This window comes from Mya arenaria, chromosome 7, assembly GCF_026914265.1.
Source record: "Mya arenaria isolate MELC-2E11 chromosome 7, ASM2691426v1".
Taxonomy (NCBI): Eukaryota; Metazoa; Mollusca; class Bivalvia; order Myida; family Myidae; genus Mya; species Mya arenaria.
The window spans coordinates 50,052,449-50,072,875 of record NC_069128.1 but is presented as its reverse complement, the minus strand read 5'-3'; the positions used below and the strand labels follow the sequence as shown (position 1 = coordinate 50,072,875).

Sequence of the window (20,427 nt, the reverse complement as noted above, 5' to 3'; positions counted from 1 at the left end):
TAAACAGCTTCAATTAGTCCGTTCGTTTTATTTAGCGGTACAACTATCAATCCGTGCTATTAGTCTTTCAACTTTTTTAACACATCAGCGAGCGATTTAAATATCGATGAATCGAAGCTTTCTGTTTGTAGTGTTCAATGTGTTTAGCTGGTGCTATACATCAGATGACCATTTCTAACATGCATTTGAATGATTGTTCATCTGTCGAGATGGTAATAACTACAAATATGATGGTCATATAATGTACAGTTTTAATATACCGTTTTGGAACCACAGCGTACGTAATACCATGTCACCTGCTGTTCTACGAATATCAAAGGTTTAAGGATTTCATCACGCCAATTGACATCGACAAAACACTTGTATATAGTAGATTATATTCCCTCATACTTGTGAAAGCCGACAAACACACCCTCAGACTCATACTTTTTATTCAACTAACCTTTTTACATTTCAAATTCTAAACAAAGCAATCAATTGTAAGCATTTTATCAGCTTTTAAAAACACATTAGGTCTAAAATTGTATCAATGCAAGGGAACTCATTCGCGTTTGAAAACATGTAATATCGATTTAAGATTGGTTATAAGCAGTCTTTTTTGTCTGAATTCGCTGTTTTACTATTTTATGAATATATTATAACTAGCCTTCTATCACATCGACATGCCATTTAGACTTAACCAACAAAATGAACGTTCAACTGTTAAAAAAACTGCTGATTTCATGAGAATATTAGGATTAACCCTCTGCTTCTGATATCCATTATATATATGGAGCTCAGCTCCAGGCTAACATTTTCCCTGCCACGCAATGTCATCTCATATAGTAATGATAAATATTTTCTATTGTTACCTGTTACAGTATTCGTTTTCTTTTTTCAATAAGAATTATGTTTGCACTCATCAGTAATGTATTCAAGGGAAGATACTCTAACCGACTATGCCATATTATAGGGAACAAAGTCGTCCCTTGATACAAATTTAGTCTTACATAATATTTACATGGCAAAGACAATTGTACTGTTCCCAATATTTGATGACAAATTGTGACAAGTATGCATAAATGTTTTAAATTTTGCATTTAATGAGGTGCAAATCATGTGCAAAATTCGCTAGTTTCGATTAATGTAACAACTGCACTGACTCGCAGTTTTCCTTTGTAGTTTTCTTCACTTAATTCCTGCAATTAATTAGTTTGTAGAGTTTTGTGTTTTGTTTCATGTTTCTGGTTTTTGAATGCTTTTCTATTCTTGTCATTGTCTGTTCTATGCTATTGGCGTTGACCCTGTGCAAGTTCGACTACTGGGATGTTTCTGTTGTTTTCATTTAGATATTGCTCAAACGATTAAACTATTAAGAGCATCGGATCAATTGTGTTGTTAATACTTCATTGTGAGCGATTTGTTCTTTATCATCGAAAACCTTTTTCTAACAGAACTATAGTCATCTGTAGAGTTATTTATAACTCAAAATCTGATACCCATGTACATTTATTAGTGATACCTTAAGCGTTAAATACAGGGTAGTAATATAATGTCAACTTCATTTCCAAGAATGTAAAAGTGTTAGGAGTTCAGCACGGCAATAGACATTGCCGATATATATGTACCACAAAGGTAGACCATATTGTTTTGTAACAATGAAAACAAGGACAACAAACTATCACACTTTTTATTCAACGAACACAATGTTACAATTCAATTTTAATTCGTTTTTACAGCCATTCTGTCATCTAACAAAAACAAATCAGGACTTAATGATTATCAATAAAAGAAAATAATTGCTTTCATATTACATTCATTTAATATATGTTAGTCATGTTCGTTGAACTGTTAGTAAATAGCAGAAACAATTACATACAAGAACAGAAGACTGATGAAAATTTCATTTTCAAAACCCATAGGATTATCATTTTGGAATGATCATCTTTTTTAAAAAGAATATAAAAAATACAAAAAATATCGACATTATCTAGAATAGATATCATTAAAATAATACGTACGAGTTAACATTTTGTGTAAACGACATTTTCCTATTCAAAATCACTACAATATTTCTTATCGATGTCATACTATTGATATAACGCTGGTAAAGATTTGATACAGGTTTTCAACTAGATGGCTTAGAGATTACATTGTTCCGAGTGTAAATCACAAACATGGTGTAAGACCAAAAACTATAAACAGTTAAATTTGCTTTTCAATTATACAATAATATTAAAATAACTAATAAACAACTACACGATGTACTTAAGTGTTGTTAAAAGACTGTGCCATGCCATTTCGAATTGTTGTATCGAAACAGTTCTTATGTTGGCAAACCTCATATCGAATTTAACACTGTTTGAACTTTGCTTGAATAAAGATTGCGCTTAGATATTTGTTTTAAATAATATAAACATCATATATATCATTTGCATGGCATATTCATTCCAGATAAGGGATATAGTCACACAAAAGTAAAACTAACCAACATCGGTGTCCATGACAACCAAGTCATGTATCACAAACAATGCGGCCGAATATGTAAAACATAAACAAAAGTATTGGATAGGTGAAATTGTCCAGTTGTATACAATATATCTATTTTACCCTTTATTGAAATAAAAAATATGTTTACTACATGAGCGTGTATGTATTTATCTTAATGCTCACGCACTTTATCATATGAAAATGGTGTGTTACTTAGTATACGTTTTTAAATGCGAAAATTGTTCAATTAAAAGAATAAATGAGTTGCCACGGAAACAGCTAGCATGCTTATAAGAGCTGCAACTTGTCCGGCCCCACTACTACTACTACATTGCAGTACTACATGGATGCCAGTAGCTAAGCTGTCGTCTACCCCGGTTGCCGTTGTCGATCCTACAATTGTGAAGGTGTAATAGGTTTTTGTCGCAACAGCAACAGTCTGACCAGTCGCTACGGTTATTTCTCCAGTTGTAGCAACTGCAAAAATAGTGTTGTCCGTGCCAGCTGAAATATAAAAAGATACAAAATGACAAATATGTTCCACAAATAATAGCTAAAACAATTAATACACTTATGTTGAAAGAATACGTTAGTATATAATCCCGATGATTAAAACACTGAACACTCTTTTGCAGAAGGCCACGGGCATCCCTAGGCATATCTAGTACATCCGGGCATACAATACAATTTTGGTTTCGGCAACACAATTTTGGTACCCCCGAAATAGCAATAACATCAGCAGATAAACAATATAAAAAAAAATAAAGCTAAGGTATGTATATACATGTAACCTTTTTTGGTAAAAGTTTAGAATGCTTGTTAATGATTCTTTCATGTCTATATTCCTCAATAATAGTAGGAAACTCTCCTCTCTCTTCGACCCAATGAAGCATTTTGATACTATACTAATGAAAGTATTTCACTCGTCGAAAATTGTCTCATATGTACGTGCATACAATTAGGAAAACAGCGGGTACGCGCTTGTCGGCCAAACAAACCAAACAAACATTTAACGATCATGCAAACATATGATTAAGGTTTACAGATTAAATAGTTCAAATGAGGTAAAATGTACCCAGCATCGGAAACTTTTTTATACCACTTCAATTATCAAGCAAGTTTTCCGAATTAATATGACCGTTACAAACTATGTTAGCCGCAAAACTTAAATGGTCTTATGCCAAACATAGTTACAGCTTTGTTGGAAAATTGGAATTGTATCCTTTCGTTTTCCTTTAATGAAGCTTGTTAGAAAATAGGTATGCCTTAAACTTGAAAAAAAAAATGCAACTATCAAACTTTTTTTCTGAGAGGATTAAGTTGTGTCCGGTATCTGCTCAAGACGGACAATGAATAATCATATTTACTAACTCTGATACAGTAGGCTAAATAATTTGTTTCCTCAAACCATTCCAAATGTTGATATCATCATGCTATATCAGGCTTATTCCTCTAATTAAAGGTATTCAGCTGGGGTTTTTATTTTCTTTTTGTTTAAGGGTTTGGTTTCCTACTTTAAGTATTATCGTTTGATTGGAACATGGGTGTTCTTATGCTCCAAAAAATCAATATTTTACCGGTCCACTTTAAAACCGTCAACGTGAGCTTGGTTGTATCTGATACAAGCGGTCAGGTTGTAAATTGTAAGCATTCTTACCCAGTGTACCATATGTCGCAGTCTGTTCTGACATAAGGGTGCCTATGCTAGAACCTGCAAGGCATAAACAAATATAAATGTTTGCACAACGATCTGAGTATTGTTTCCATTGGGATATCAGTGGGTTGAGTGCAGTCAATGGCAATAGGTGTTATGTGCAATTCCATTTTCAGCACGAAATAAATGTACTTTACATAACTTAATTTATAGAAAAAATGGCGTAATATTTATATACGTCGTCAACATTAATGAATTGTGTATCACTATGCTCTAAACACATGCGGAGTATTAAAAAAAACATCGTTGCTTTTCTGATGGATAATTTGAATTCAAAGTTTGCGAATGGCTTATATATGTTGAGTCAGTAAAATACGTTTAATCACACTCTTTTACTGAAATTACTGTGCACAAGTAGTTTAGCTGCTTTTGAAATGGCTCTTCAAGATTTTTTATTTATATAAAAAGTAAGTATTTCATACTTTTCTGGCAAATAGGTTTCATAACCTGTCTTATAAATGTTTTTTTTTTAAGATAATCATTAATCGTTTATGTTTTATTTTAAATCATTTGTACAGGTAGGTTTCAAAATTGATAAAGAAGGATCCCAATTGCTAAAAATAGTTTTCATTGAACAATATTTCTTAAAACAATTACTGTAAAACTGTGACCGCTCGAGGGACCGAGCCAAAACCTCGAGCGAACTGATGTTTCGAACGACCCGATTTTCAATTTTCCAGTTTGTTATGAAATATATTTCAGTGTATTTTAAGTTTGAAGTCGTCAAACCGACTGTTTACTAAGACACCGATTATGTGTTGCGTTGTGGAAATCGCTAATATGTCCAAATGCTGTCGTAAACTAAATGTATATTTAACGTAAAACGCAAAAGAAATATTAATAAATTAATAAATAAAATGTATATTTTAACACATAACTTAATACAGTTCCGTTTCGCTAAGAACTTTAACCAGTTAAGTTCAATAAACTGTTAATAAATTATCAATATTTTATGTCTTAACAAAAAAACACACAATTGAATCAAGCTTTACATACCAGCTGCGTACGAACTTTCGGATAGACAAAACCCTGTCCGTGTGATGTCAACAGCGTCCGTAATACTCAACGTGACAGTCACAGTTCCAGTTTTAGTATTGTCACCACCTTCCTCACCACTAAATGTAAAGTTGTTGTAATGTTATGTTATTAAAATCAAATAAATTAAGAAACCACCTGTCAAAATCTTTTTTAAGGTAAATATTCGAATGCCTATCGGATCTTTTTAATGGAAGACAACTAAAATATATATCACAAATGTAAAGCATTCACATTATCGAAATCTTACCTAGCAAAGTGGATTTACCTTTGACGATTTACTTTTTTATTTTAACAAATATTGAACTATTTTGAGGAGCAACTTATGCATCTGTTGTAGTTTCTGAGTTAGTATTACGGTTTGGTACAAACGGACATTATTCAATACTGCAGGACATGTTATTTATGTTTTTTTTATACTTTCATATAGTTCATACAGCTCGTGAAATGTTTGAGGTCATTAAAACAAATACACACACACACACACACACACACACACACACACACACACACACACGCACACACACACACACACATACGTATATATATACAGCCTTGATAATGTTTGTCCTAGATTAACAGAAGTAATACTTATTCAATCGATTGTCAGATTAGATTGAAGTGGCACAATATAGGTTGATCCAAACACTTTACTCCTTTTGAGTTTGAATGCATTTTTATGTTTAACTCATTGAACTTTAAGGATCAAAACCCAAACAACATAAACAAATTGGTCATATGTTTTGCATCAACCTATATTGTGCCACTTAAAGTAATTTACTTACATAATCTTGAATTCATATGTTTTAGTTGTTTCGTAGTCGAGCGATTTCCCCGTAGCAAGCGTAATTGCTCCAGAAGAGGCGGTCGCTATATTTCCAATGTCACCAGGATTTCCGTCTGCGGCGACAAACGTATACGCTAATGCAGCACCGGTTCCAGTTGGCGTTGCCGTGACAGTAAACAACGTACCACCTACAGCTGTAGCTTCAGCAATTGAAACTGTCGCAGTTCCAGCGGGAGCAGTGCCAGATATTGTGCCAGCAGTGCCGCCACCGTCGGTAATAGCCCATGCCGTGATTTGTGCATCTAAAGTAATTAAGATACCACACGTTTATTTTTATTTTACTATTTATTTTATAGGTTCAATTTATCAATTAAAGTAAAAAGGCGATTGATTGTTATTTGTTTATTAAAAGCTGAATAGGGACAAGTGAAATTGAATTATGATCTAATTAGATACCAGAGGACATAATTGAGATTTTATTGTATTACCTTTTTCAATGACAATGTTCATCTCGTTATAATGTCATGTTAACCATTTAACAATATATAAAACAAAATGATTCATGTTAATTAGCGCGCTTGACATAGCATTCGTCTCTTTGGTGATAAACAAAAGAGGTTTAGTTTGAGCTGTTCAATCTGATCATCACAGCGTTTCAATTACCTTTTCCTCTCGGGTTATCATTGAGCTAGCTTAAAAAGTCTGACATGTTAAGGCCTGATTACTTAATATATTAATGCCCCGTTGGAGAAAATTCCGATTAAAGAATTCATGGAATAGCACACCGTTCATTTGAGTTAAAAGCTAGATTAAAAGAATGGAAAAGTAAATTACAAAGGATAAAGACAAGGATCTTCAAAAAGAAGCAGCACTGTCCATTTTGATATCATTATGTTCTCCATATGTACTTCCTTCGAAAGATAAAGTTTAACAATAAACGTTTCAATGTATGAATATTTTTCATTGAATTAATGTCATTTCTGTAAAAGAACAGCTAGATTGATTAAACTACAAAACAAATTGGAAGTTGCATACCAATTGAATTTCGCATAATATATAAATGTAAATTAATTGACAGATCGGCAGAAAACATATTTTAATAATGTATTGACAAAAGTCTTGTACACCAGCCTTCATAATTTTAGATAAAATATTCTTAATTATATTAATCGCAAACATGCCCTTCTTTAAAGAAATTTATACATATAAATCTGCTCCACAGCTTCATATCATATTAAGTTAATCACAAAATTAAAAACAAAAAGGATTCCCTAAATAAATTATTTGCTAAGAGTTTTAAAGAATTAAAGCTGCACTCACACAGATTAAAAGTTTTGACAACTTTTTTTATTTTTGTCTTGAATCGAGCCAATTTTTGCGAAAAGCCATAGAAACCAGTTATATAAGACTGCTAACAAAAAATAGAAAGCAGATTTTTATATTTAAGTTAAAAAATTGACGTGTAATGCATTTTTCTTAAACCGTTAGTAACGCCATAAAAAATAATCTTCGAACAGAAATATGAAAATCTGCGATCTGATCTTTTGTCAGCACTCTTATATAAGTGGTTTTCAGATAATTACGCAAAAAAATTCTTATTCCAAGACAAAACATTAAGTGAGAGTGCAGCTTTAAGAACAACAAAGACCCTATGCCAATGCTAAATAGTTCATTCGGTATCCTAATGATAAAAAATAAGTTCATTTATAAAGACAAGGCAAACAATGAGCAGTTCCTGTATTTCAACGAATAATTATTTTCAGTCATGAAAAGATTTATGAGTTCAACATTCAGCGGGAACAGTTGAAAATTTGTGTCTGCATTGTATAAACATAAAATGATTTTGATGATTTTGTGCCCGAAACAATACAGCCATTCTGTTGCTTTCCTTCTTTAATTGTTTAGAAAAAGGTTGGTGCTCTTCATGGCATTTGCCATGGCATTTAAGATCGTTTACATTCCCCTGAGACCAATGGCGTTAAAAACAAAAACGTTTTCCCGATCCGTAAAGCATTCAAGAACGCATACATTCCCCCGACCCCCAGGGCATTCAAGATCGTATACATTTCCCCGAGACCTAAGGCATTCAAGTTCGCATACATTTCCCCGAGACCTTAGGCATTCAAGTTCGCATACATTTTCCCGAGACCTAAGGCATTAATTATCGCATACATTTCCCCGAGACCTAAGGCATACAAGATCGCATACATTTTCCCGAGGCCTAAGGCATTAAAGTTAACATACATTTCCCCGAGACCTAAGGCATTGAAGATCGCATACATTTCCCCGAGACCTTAGGCATTCAAGTTTGCATACATTTCCCCGAGACCTAAGACATTCAAGTTAACATACATTTCCCCGAGACCTAAGGCATTCAAGATCGCATACATTTCCCCGAGACCTAAGGCATACAAGATCGCATACATTTCCCCGAGACCTAAGGCATTCAAGTTAACATACATTTCCCCGAGACCTAAGGCATACACTATCGCATACATTTCCCCGAGACCTAAGGTATAAGCTCACGCATACATTTTCCCGAGACCTAATGCATACACTATCGCATACATTTCACCGAGACCTAAGGCATACACTATCGCATACATTTCCCCGAGACCTAAGGCATACACTATCGCATACATTTCCCCGAGCCCTAAGGCATTCAAGTTCGCATACTTTCCCGACCCCTAAGGCATTAAAGATCGGATACATTTCCCCGAGACCTAAGGCATACACTATCGCATACATTTCCCCGAGACCTAAGGCATACACTATCGCATACATTTCCCCGAGACCTAAGTCATACACTATTGCATACATTTTCCCGAGGCCTAAGGCATTCAAGATATTATACATTCCCCAGACCCTAGTGTATTCAAGATAGCATACATTTCCCCGAGACCTAAGGCATACACAAGTGCATACATTATTCCGAGACCTAATGCATACACTATTGCATACATTTCCCCGAGACCTAAGGCATTCAAGATAGTATACATTCCCCCTGACCCCTAAGGCATTCAAGATCGCATACATTTTTCCGAGACCTAAGGCATTCAAGATCGCATACATTTCCCCGAAACCTAAGCATTCAAGATCGCATACATTCCCCCAACCCCTAGGCATTCAAGATCGCATACATTTCCCCGAGACCTAAGGCATACAATATCGTTTCTATTCCCCTGAACTTTAAGGCGTTCAAGATTGTCGCACATACCTGAATGAATAACAGTCTCTTATATAATTGAATTCATGGGAAGAGAAAAATAAAATTGACCAGAAATTCAAGGTATTGTCATACCGAATACCAAATGTTCAAATTTCATTCAAAGCATATATATTTTAAGATGAATGTCAGAAAAGAATCCGCCATAAATTTGATATACATTCTGCTAATTTTAGAGTAGGTTAACCCTAAAATACATCATTAAGACTTGAAGCAAAAACTAATTTCTACTAACAGACATACATTGGACACTTACCAGAATGCTTGATTAAAAAGACAGTCATTATCAAACAAGCGGCAAACATCCTCAAATCCATCTTGATGTTATAAGTACGTTCCTATTTGCAATCAAATCCAAACTAAAACTCATTGCATAGGACAAGGGCTGAGAGCTGCCTTTTATAGAATGGGGTTTCAAAGGGTCTATGGTGATCCAGTCGTCAAAACAAACAGACGGAGTTAACGATTATCTGATTACACGGTTGGATCCACAAAAACCTTAACTTTTTCGTAAGGAGAAGAATAAACTCGCCAGGGGTATCAAATATCCCCTAACTATGACGTAGGCACCACGTCGATATCACATGACTTTTTTGATTTTCGTATCGGGACCGGGCTCATTTGACTTTGTGAAATCAAATAGTTTACGACTTCTCTAGTGAATGGATACATTTTATGGCTGTCACATTTGTAACCTAAGGTAAAACGTTTAGTTTTGGTTTTAAATGATAATTTCATCGCACTGGTGAAGAATACTGTTCAGTTTTGTAAGGATTACTGCAAACCGAAAGTTTGCCAAACAAAATTGTTAAAAAGGAAAAATTATGTTTCACATTGTGTTATTTTAGCGAACCAAGTACGATATGCTATGTTTAAAAATCAGAACCTTTAAGGTATATCATCTGTTGATGCTAACTATAAAAAGTGAGGTAGCTTGATAATGTTTTATGTTCCTTCTGTATGATGCTTCTGATTTAAACTAGTGTCTCCGATCATGACGTAAATAAAAATTGGATTGAGTAAAAACTAACAAGCAATAGGTGCAGTAATAAGTAGAGCATAGAAGCAAATAACGTAATTCTGCCAATATGCGTCGGCAAAGACGTCTGAACCGATTTAACGATGTCAACAAAAAATATGTTCAGACCTTGAAATTCAAGTCTATTTGGCTATCAATAACCAAATGTAAGCGTGTTGGTTGTCCGGTTAGCGCAGTAGTCAGCGCACTCGCTTCTCACTTAGGCGACCCGGGTTCTATTCCCGGCTTGGGTGCATGTGAGTTTGGTTGGTGGTCACCAAGCCGGACAAGTGGGTTTCCTCCGGGTTCTCCGGTTTCCCCAACAACACAAGACCACACTCTCGCGTAAAATCGTGCCAACGAGAGTGATTAATATAATGTTGTAATAACTTGTTTCATAATCGTTGTAAAATAAATATGTTTAAACTTAGAGTAAGCGTACACAAGACTGTTTACATAATAGCTACATCATGTTTGAAACAATGTTTCGTTCCTAAACTGATATATAAGTGTGTGCGCTTTTCAGAGAAATGAATTCAAACACCAATTTGGATCATTTACAATAGAAGTAAAATAATTGTCTATTTCAGTGAAAGTACGCAACTGAAATGTCCGTATACGTCACTTAGCTAAAAGTCGTTGGGCTAAAAGGTGTAAAGCAGTAACGATGTAACGCTCGTTAAAGCTGCACTCTCACAGATTTACCGTTTAAACTACTTTTTTTATTGATTGTCTTGGAATAAGCCATTTTGCGTAAATTAGTGACATAATACTGCTGATAAAGGTGAGAACGCAGATTTTTTACATAAATATGAAATTCGTCGATTTAATTTTTTGTCAGCAGTCTTATATCACGGGTGTCCATGCATTTTCTCATAAATTGGCTCGTTCCTAGACAAAATATAAAACAGTTGTCAAAACATTCAATCTGTGTGTGTGTGTAGCTTTAAGTTTGTAGAAAATATGGTATCGTCATGCGCTTTGTTTTTTTATGTAAGTTTTTCAAAAAATCACTTGGTGACGCTGAAAACAAAACTGAGTGGCAAGTTGGTAGCTATGCAGCGTGAAAATGACAGCCTGTTATTGTAAAGTTTGTACCCTGACATCGTTAAGTATGCCGCCTGACAGCGTTAAGTTGGCAGCATGACAGTGTGAACTTGACGGCTTGCTAGCGTAAACATGACATAATTAACGCCGCCAGGCAGCCAACTTCAATACGCATACCTTAAACTGCCAGGCTATCAAATTAACGCATGCACGTCCGCCAATTAACCTCGAAAGAAAATCAACTTAAAACCGCCAGGCCGCCAACTTAATCAAGCTAGGCCGCCAGGTTGCCAATTCAACGCTAAATGACCGCCGAATTAATACCGCAAGGTCGCCTATTTATCATCGCTAGGCCGCAATCCGTTATTTATCCTTTTTTTACGCCGCTAGACCGCCAACTTCGAGAATCTAGACTGCGCCACTAGGCTGCAATGTTAAAGCCGATAGAAAACCTTTTCCACGTCGTTAGGCGGCAAACTCGAGGCGCTAGGCTGCCAACTTCACGCCGGTAGGCCACCTGTTTTTCGCCGTAATGTTTACAACTTAACGCTTGTGTCACAAAAGTCATGCCGCTAGGCCTCTAACGTCAGGCCGCCAGATGCCTATTTAATGCCACTAGACCCCAATTTAACGACGTCATGCCGCCAGGCCGCCTATTATTTGTAGCCATGTTGTGAACTAAAAATCAAAAAGCCGCCAACATTACAACGATAAACCGTAAACTTAACACCGCTACGTCGATAAATTAACGCTGCCAGATCGCCAATACCGCTAGGCTGCCTATTTTACGCCACTAGGCCGTCGACTTCACACCACCAGGCCACCCTCTTTATTATGTTAGTCCAGTGACTTTACTCCACCAGGCCGCTAACTAAACACCGCCAGGCTGCCAATGTGACGCCACATGGACGCCAACCTACCATCGCTAAGCCCCAAACTAAACACCGCAAGACCAATTATCTGCCGCCAGGCCGCTTACTTAAGCTGGGAAAGGTCACCAATAAGATGAAGCTTGGCCGCCAAATTCACGCTGAAATGCCGCCAAATAACGCAATGAGGCTGCATATTTAACACCACCAGGCCGCCATCTTAACCCCGCTAAGCTTGCATTTTGATTGCGCTAGGTCGCGCAAGGAAATCAACTGTACGGCCATCAGGTCCTCAACTTCCCGCAGCCTACGTCCCACTGCCAGGCCGGCATCTTTACGGCGCTTTTTGCCTATTTAACGTCAACTGCTTATCTTAGTGCGCACTCACATATCAAGTAACTAAAATTTAAAATTCGCACAACAAAATGTACGTGAAGTAAGCGGCCTTGCGGCCTAGCGGCCTAGAGGCGTGAAGTTAGCGGCCTAGCGGCGTGTTGTTGGCGGCCTAGCTGCCTATTTGATCTATTTTAAATCAATTGTTAATGCGTTTATTTTGGAACACAATGTTAAATGAAAGTTTTTTATTCATACATTTACATAGCGTCCTTAAATTGTTTTCTTTTCAGGGCATTTTAAAACAATGATAAACTTACTGTTTTAGTGCACACAATATCAATCTGAAGCGATTATAAACATTTATTTCGAAAGCGGCCTAGCGACGTGAAATTAGCGGCCTGTCGGGCTAGCGGCCTGGTGGCTTAAAATGGTATCTAATTTCAAATAATGTATACATGCCTTTTCTTCTTAAAGATAACATATTAACTGTTTGTATACACAAATTATCACTCCGAAGCGATTATCAACATTTTTTTTTCAAAAGAGTCGATCAAGCAGCCAGCTATTTCAAAGCATGTAAACATGTCTGTTTTTCTTAAAATTGATATATTTACTGTTTTGTATGCACAAATTATCACTCTGAAACGTTAATGAAGAAAATGCATGTATACATGCTTTGAAATAGGCTACCATTTAGGCCGCTAGGCCGCCAGGCCGCTAACTTCACGCCGCTATGCCGCTAAAGTGATTAATCGACTTTTTAGGAAAAATTGTTTATAATCGCTTCAGATTGATGTGTGCATTAAAACAGAACGTATAGAAGAAAGCGCTGAACAGAAAACTTTAATTTAAGGCCCCAATGTTAATGTATGAATAAATCAAACTTTGATCTATCATTGTTATTAAAATAACGCATTAACAATTGCTCTGAAATAGAGAAAAAAACGGCGCTAGGCCACTAACTTCACGCCGCTAGGCCACTAACTTCACGCCGCTAGGCCACTAACTTCACGCCGCTAGGCCGCTAACTTCACGCCGCTAGGCCGCTAACTTCACGCCGCTAGGCCACTAACTTCACGCCGCTAGGCCGCTAACTTCACGCCGCTAGGCCGCTAACATCACGCCGCTAGGCCGCTAACTTCACGCCGCTAGGCCACTAACTTCACGCCGCTATGCCACTAACTTCACGCCGCTAGGCCACTAACTTCACGCCGCTAGGCCGCTAACATCACGCCGCTAGGCCGCTTACTTCACGCCGCTAGGCCACTAACTTCACGCCGCTAGGCCACTAACTTCACGCCGCTAGGCCACTAACTTCACGCCGCTAGGCCGCTAACTTCACGCCGCTAGGCCGCTAACTTCAAGCCGCTAGGCCGCTAACTTCACGCCGCTAGGCCGCTAACTTCAAGCCGCTAGGCCACTAACTTCACGCCGCTAGGCCACTAACGTCACGCCGCTAGGCCGCTAACTTCACGCCGCTAGGCCGCTAACTTCACGCCGCTAGGCCACTAACTTCACGCCGCTAGGCCGCTAACTTCACGCCGCTAGGCCGCTAACTTCAAGCCGCTATGCCGCTAACTTCACGCCGCTAGGCCGCTAACTTCACGTACATAAAAAAACACAAGCGACAGAAATCCAAATGCGCATTATAAAGCAAGTACCTAACGTTTTAGTCAGCACTAAAAAAACAAGCAACTGAAATCTCAGTGCGCACTAAAACCTCACGCACCTAAAACTTTAGTGCATGTAGAAACTCAAGCGACTGAAATCTTAGAGCGCACTAAACATAAAGCAATTGAAATGTCTGTACGCCAAAGATGCTGAAATATTAGTACGGACGAACAACGACTTATAAACCATAGTATAAAAAGAATGTGGCTCTAACAAATATACCATGTCAAAAATGTTAGCATGCACCAACACTCGAAGAGTATTTAAAATCAAACAATTTGAAAAATTATTTAATAGCTATCATGTAAGGTTTACTTTGGGATTACAGTATTAGAATACTATATGACAATTTTATTCGGGATTATGGTTTTGAGGAACGACATCAGCTAAAACGCTTACTCAATGAAAGAAAATGAAAACATCTTACATACCTTTATAACTTTTCAAACCTTTATGGAGCATATTACAAACATTTTTTTATAAATGTATCTGTTGGTCAATATATTTACAAAATTCACATCTTACAGTTTTCCAATATAAGTTGTTACTGTGTATGAACAAACTTACAAAAACTCAATCAGCACAAAATTAACACTTAGATATTGAAATGTTGTTAACGACAAGTTTTAACATCATGGCACAACTGAACATGTCAGTAAAATCGAATTAAAATGAGCTTTTACTTTTGGCGGTCATATTCTTTAAGTTATATAAAGAATGTAATTATAATTGTCTTCAAATTTAATGAGAAATACTACTATAAATCGACTTAGTTATTTAAAAAAATTAAAAACTAAATATGCAGGTAAATTGATAGATATGTTTAAAAAATTAACAAAAAAAATCCACTAAAACTACATTGATTTTGTCGAAACTCTGATAATCGTAATTAATTTAAAGATGATTTATTTTGAAAATTGTTTACTACCTCGAGTATTTAATTTCCATTTATATCAAAATCTAAGTATTAAATTAAAACAGCCGTTATATTATATAACCTTAAAACATAGAAATTTCTATAAATAAATAAAGGGCATGTACTTTTTTATAATTATTGTTGTGCATTTTCTTCTATAAGTAATGTGGCTCATGTCTGCGGATTCCATTTCACTTTTGTACCGTATTTATTTTTCAACAAATACTTATAAGCCGATCAATTTTAAGCAATGTCCCGAGGTAAATTTTAATTTGAATAAGTGAAAATGTTAATTTCGCATTTAATATTAATGAAAATATCATTCATGAAGACAATGCAGATATTCTTACAGTTGACAATTCCTGTATTTCAATGAAGAATACTTTTCAGTAATGAAAAGAGGTCTGAGTTCAACTCTCAGCGGGAACAAACGTAGATGAGTATATGCATTGTAATACTTTTCTTTGTTTTTTGGGCGGTGGTGGGTAGAGATTATCGACCCAGTATTTCATATGCATTGTTCATATGACTCTTAAAACTGTAGGGAAATACTCTTAATTTGTATGCTGTCTGAAAGTGCTTTCCTTGTATCCGTTTTCACATTAACAACCATATTCTTCTTATATTTTGGATCAAACAATACAGTCAAATGAAATCACTCTCAATGAAACCAGAATAATATGTGTATGAATGACGTCGTTATATAATATTACACTCATTACTGGAGCTCGGAAAATGTAAATAAATATACAAATACAGCCCATTAAACAAAGACTATTTGTATGGAGTATATTTATGAACGAATCAATTATAGTTTAATCATATAAAACATATAAACAAGAACTTACGGCTGAGACATACATTGACATTAAACCAACTGAAAAAAAAATAACATTTTTTTTTTGTCATCACATGACCTCATGAATAATAAGTAGTCACTGAAAGATTAACATGATTGAAAACGAACTCCATTTCCCCTTGTTTGTTCGTTTTAGTGAAATAAAAAAAAATAACTTAAGCCATGTTTTTTATCAAAAGCATATAAAACAAACGTTAATTTTCCATTATACTTAGTCTTAATCTATGTAAATATGTGTATAACGTTTTTAGCGTTAAGAACACGGAAATACAAATAAGCTAACACCAATTTGCTGTTTTGTTTACACTAGTGTATCTTTGTAAAGATACCGAAAACTAAAGGATATTTAAGAAAACGATATTCACTATATTTTTTTGTTAATATGCAATTCTGATGAACAATGAAAAGAAATCATGAAATCAAGATCCATTATATGAGCTTTAAACTTGTTAAAATACCGTGATGTTACTATTCCTTAAGATCTTCAAGCTTATTGTCTTGTATTCAATGGCTATGAATGTGTTTACATTAAACGCAGTATTATTGTATGTTTTAATGCCTTATCGAGTAGCACTGTCTAGAAATCTCCCCATCGTGTGCAAACGCGGATTTTCTGATTGATTCCGTTTTTCTTTTTTCCTATTCGGTTAGATTTTAGGGTTTTATTTATGTTTCCGGCAATTTTGATTTCGAAACTTCTCGTCATATTTTTGTTTGATGGGGATTGATTTGTTTTTCATTTACCGTTGTAATATGTGTTCTACAACTTACAAAGGAACGTCTAAGTTTATTTTCAAGTTAATGGAGACTTTCGCGTCGCTGTCTTAATTCAATATAATGGTCATGAAATGTCATGAACTTTGAAGCTCATTAAAGCTGTCACATGTCAGTTTATAGTCGAAATAAAACTCAAACTGTCTTTTGTCTGTTAATAATATTCCGTGGTGGGTTGGATCCCAACGACAAAGGCTTGCATTTTCTCGAGCAAATAATTGTATTTTATCATCCACACTTTATATCATATCGAAATGATACTATTACCAAGTGAGATGACTTAGTGCTACCAAAAAGGGACATTTGCTATTGATTTTTATAATATCCGTTACAACACGAGGCATTTTCAGAATAAAGATAACTACGCATACTCATGTCATATCTGAAACCATCTGACGATAAACTGTAGCAATGAATAGTAACGTTGCGTAGGTGATAGTAAAATAAAAGAACACTATGTAGAACATATCTACTTTGAAAACTTCAATTTACTCATTTAAGTTTATAGGTTGTAACTAGTTAAATGTTCTCCAAATTTACATTGAATTAATAGCACATTTTATCAACACAAATGAGCAAAATCACTGAAATCATGAGGTCATGTCCATAAAACACACAAAAGATATCCTTCTTTATGAGAAGTAAAGCGATCAAAAACATTAATTCAATGATTTTGAAACACACTACTAGGTTTTTCCTCTATGGCAGTGAGTTTATATGGGAGATTATTTTACCCAGGTAAAGAATTTAACCTGTCACTAAATATTGCATAGCATGTCAAACATAACCTTAACCAAGATCATTGCGCTCACAAATGCATTGAGACAGCTGATGTAAAATATTCAGGCGGAATCAACGCGTTGTCGTTCTGTGCAAAACTAATATCCCTTGACAAACAAACAAAAGGGATGTATGTGTTACTTCTGTAAAGCTAGTAAATTGTCATAACAAAATCAATTTTAGCGCTATTACTGTCGAACAATGAAGCTTAATTCTAAGACCAAATAGACATGTTAAATAATGTATCCAAGAAATGATCTCACATAGGCTTTGGAGACAATCGTTGAATATACATCGCAAATAAAACATGCTACTTTTTATTGTTTATTATGTTTGATGCATGGATGTTTGTGCTATAATGGTTGTTTCGATATGAAGAATGGTTCCATCTGATTTCGTTGTGAACGATGTGCATTCACAAGTTTCAAAGTTTATTTCACATAACAAATGTCAAGTACTATTTTACGCTTTACCATTTGCACTTTTTGTGTTTAAATCTTAAGTAGAGGGAGTAGTACAAGTGTATCTATTACTAGACAATCTTTAGTTATCTAGGTTTGAATTGATTATTGGCAAAGCATGCAATCTTGTCATTGATTATAAACATAAGATGTTTTTTCATGACTAGGACACAAAGCATTGGAATACCACGGACAACATGAATCGCGTCAAACAGGGACAAAAACATGTGCACCTATTCACCCTAAGCTCTGAACAAAAGCATTTTAATATGATAAAGCAACAGCCATAGCCTGCTTCCAATATAAATACTTTCCGGACTAAAAATAAACATCGTATTCTAAGGTCAGAACGTTTCTTTTTAACACGTTACAGTATTGGTGATATCGATACACAAGATAACACATTACAATAAAATTTTAAATGTTTATTGATTATTTTTCGAATCATTATCTAATCCATATATTATGAATTAAAAGAGACAGAAAGTGTAAAGAACGGAACACTGATTAATGCATCTGTCGCTATATAATTTTGCGGCTTGTTTGTGGTGGCGTTCTAGGAAAGATTTCAGCGCTATTCTTAATTATGTTTTGATCAATTAATGGCAGGTGAAACCTGGGGCCTCATAATTTCAAAACATTGGAATTAAATTAAACAGACATTGCCCGACGTTCAAATAAATAGGCGTTGTTTAAGTTGGTTTAGTTTATTATATAGTGATAGTGTGTCATGTCTGCGAACATTTATTTAATGGACAAAAATATTTTATTAATATCTGCATTCACGTAATTGCGATATTGTTAAATATTAAAAGCAATTCAAAAGCTTTGAAGTATTAAGAGTAGAAGTATCACATATCAGCCGTTTCTTGTACAAACATGTAGATATTGTGATTGAGTGCAGCATTAGAAGTTTATTTTCAGCTCGCAAGCTTTTGCACCTGCCTGAGACAAAGCCATTTTGTAAAAAATACAGAGCACTAGTCATTGCACTCATATCAAGTACAATCAAATAAGGAATGCCCATAACAAGCGCCCCACAGACTGCTCTTCAAATAGAACTGCTTCGATTTGAATAGACTTAAACATAAAACAACTCATTATCTTCTGACAGATGAATGGTTTATTCATTGAACATGGACGCTTAATTAACTAGATAGCTCTCCACTCAGGTTATCAAATACATACATCTGCAATTTTCCACTTTGTGGTAAGAGCCCGTGGTACAGGTATTGTTCAGTTTTGTCGTTTAATTAGTTATACTGCTCATGCTAATGCTATCTGATCAAACATCTTCAAACTGCGCCACTGTGAAACGAAAGGTTATGACATACCTCGTTATTTCACAGGCATGTTCACTGAGCAATTATATCAGATAACACGCCGTAATAATCGCTTTTGAAATGGCCAAATATTTATAGAGTTGCCAGAGCGATATGAATAATAGCAGTAATATGATACGATATTGCCCATCTTTTTTGCCGCTAGGTGGCGTTTCAGTTTTGCTGTCGTATCCAGAATTTGCTGATCTGGATTAAACGAGTCGCGCTCATTTCAAAACTACCCTGGGCGAGGGTAACACGTTTAAGTGAAATGATTCAGATCGTGGAACTTAATTTGTACGGATTTTATGAAATATGGTTTACTTGTGAGAGTGGCTTTACGTGTTGACGTTTATAATTATATTTTATCATTACATTCTGAATTAAATTAAGCAGGAATAATAATCGCATTACTGTGTGTTTTACATACTGAACCAAAAATTTCGGTGATGGAAATGACTTTTATTCAAGGCATCGGAACTGGCTTGACATGCGTTAAACATAAGTTTATGTCATATGGCCAAAATTTAAGTTTGGTATAGGTTTGGAAAACAAATATAAGTTCATTTATATTAAAGGATATCAGTGTTAATCAAGCTACATTATATTGTAAAGAATATCAATAATGATCGCACAAATATCATAATAATTCAGGATGTCTTCGTGTGGACATTTGACAAGACGTTGCCTTTTTATACAAACTTTATTTTAAATTTTCAATAGCAAAAAGGAACGTTTTTGCTACAAAAACTCAGTTCCAAATGCACTCTTATTAATACCACATGAACGATCGGGACATATGATTTCATTCATCATTGCAATCAAAAAGGTTTTGCAAAACAATATTGAACACAACAAGTATCAAAAATCCTTCATTCTATATTATTTTGTCAAACACAAACGTTACGCATTATTCAGTGATATAAGAATACAAATCTGCATTCAGTTATCACTACAGTTGGTCTCTTTTACCAATATTTGTTGTTGTTGTTTTTTTAAACGAGCATAAAGTGTAGGCGCCTTAAAAAAATTCAATCAAATTATCAAAATCAAATTATGAAATTAAATAAAATATGAATAGAACTGCATGTAGTAAATGAGCATAGTATGCATTGGCAATAATTCAGCATCACGTGATTATAA

General features: G+C 35.2%; 1 protein-coding gene across 1 annotated transcript; it reads right to left on the bottom strand.

The window, feature by feature from the left end:
* Positions 1-1,655: 1,655 nt before the first annotated feature.
* LOC128240643 (uncharacterized) lies at positions 1,656-9,645 on the bottom strand. Its single transcript, XM_052957357.1, has 5 exons — positions 9,488-9,645; positions 6,004-6,307; positions 5,180-5,298; positions 4,127-4,180; positions 1,656-2,973 (listed from the first exon to the last, which is right to left on the bottom strand). The coding sequence occupies exons 1-5, from the start codon at positions 9,546-9,548 to the stop codon at positions 2,717-2,719; spliced, it is 795 nt and encodes a 264-aa protein (XP_052813317.1). The 5' UTR covers positions 9,549-9,645; the 3' UTR covers positions 1,656-2,716.
* Positions 9,646-20,427: the final 10,782 nt, after the last annotated feature.

Excerpts from the sequence above, each read along its gene's own strand:
- LOC128240643 (XM_052957357.1), bottom strand. The coding sequence starts at position 9,548 with ATGGATTTGAGGATGTTTGCCGCTTGTTTGATAATGACTGTCTTTTTA. Across the intron at positions 6,308-9,487 it reads CTTTTTAATCAAGCATTCTG|ATGCACAAATCACGGCATGG; the intron begins GTAAGTGTCCAA and ends TAATTACTTTAG. Across the intron at positions 2,974-4,126 it reads TGCGACATATGGTACACTGG|CTGGCACGGACAACACTATT; the intron begins GTAAGAATGCTT and ends TTTATATTTCAG.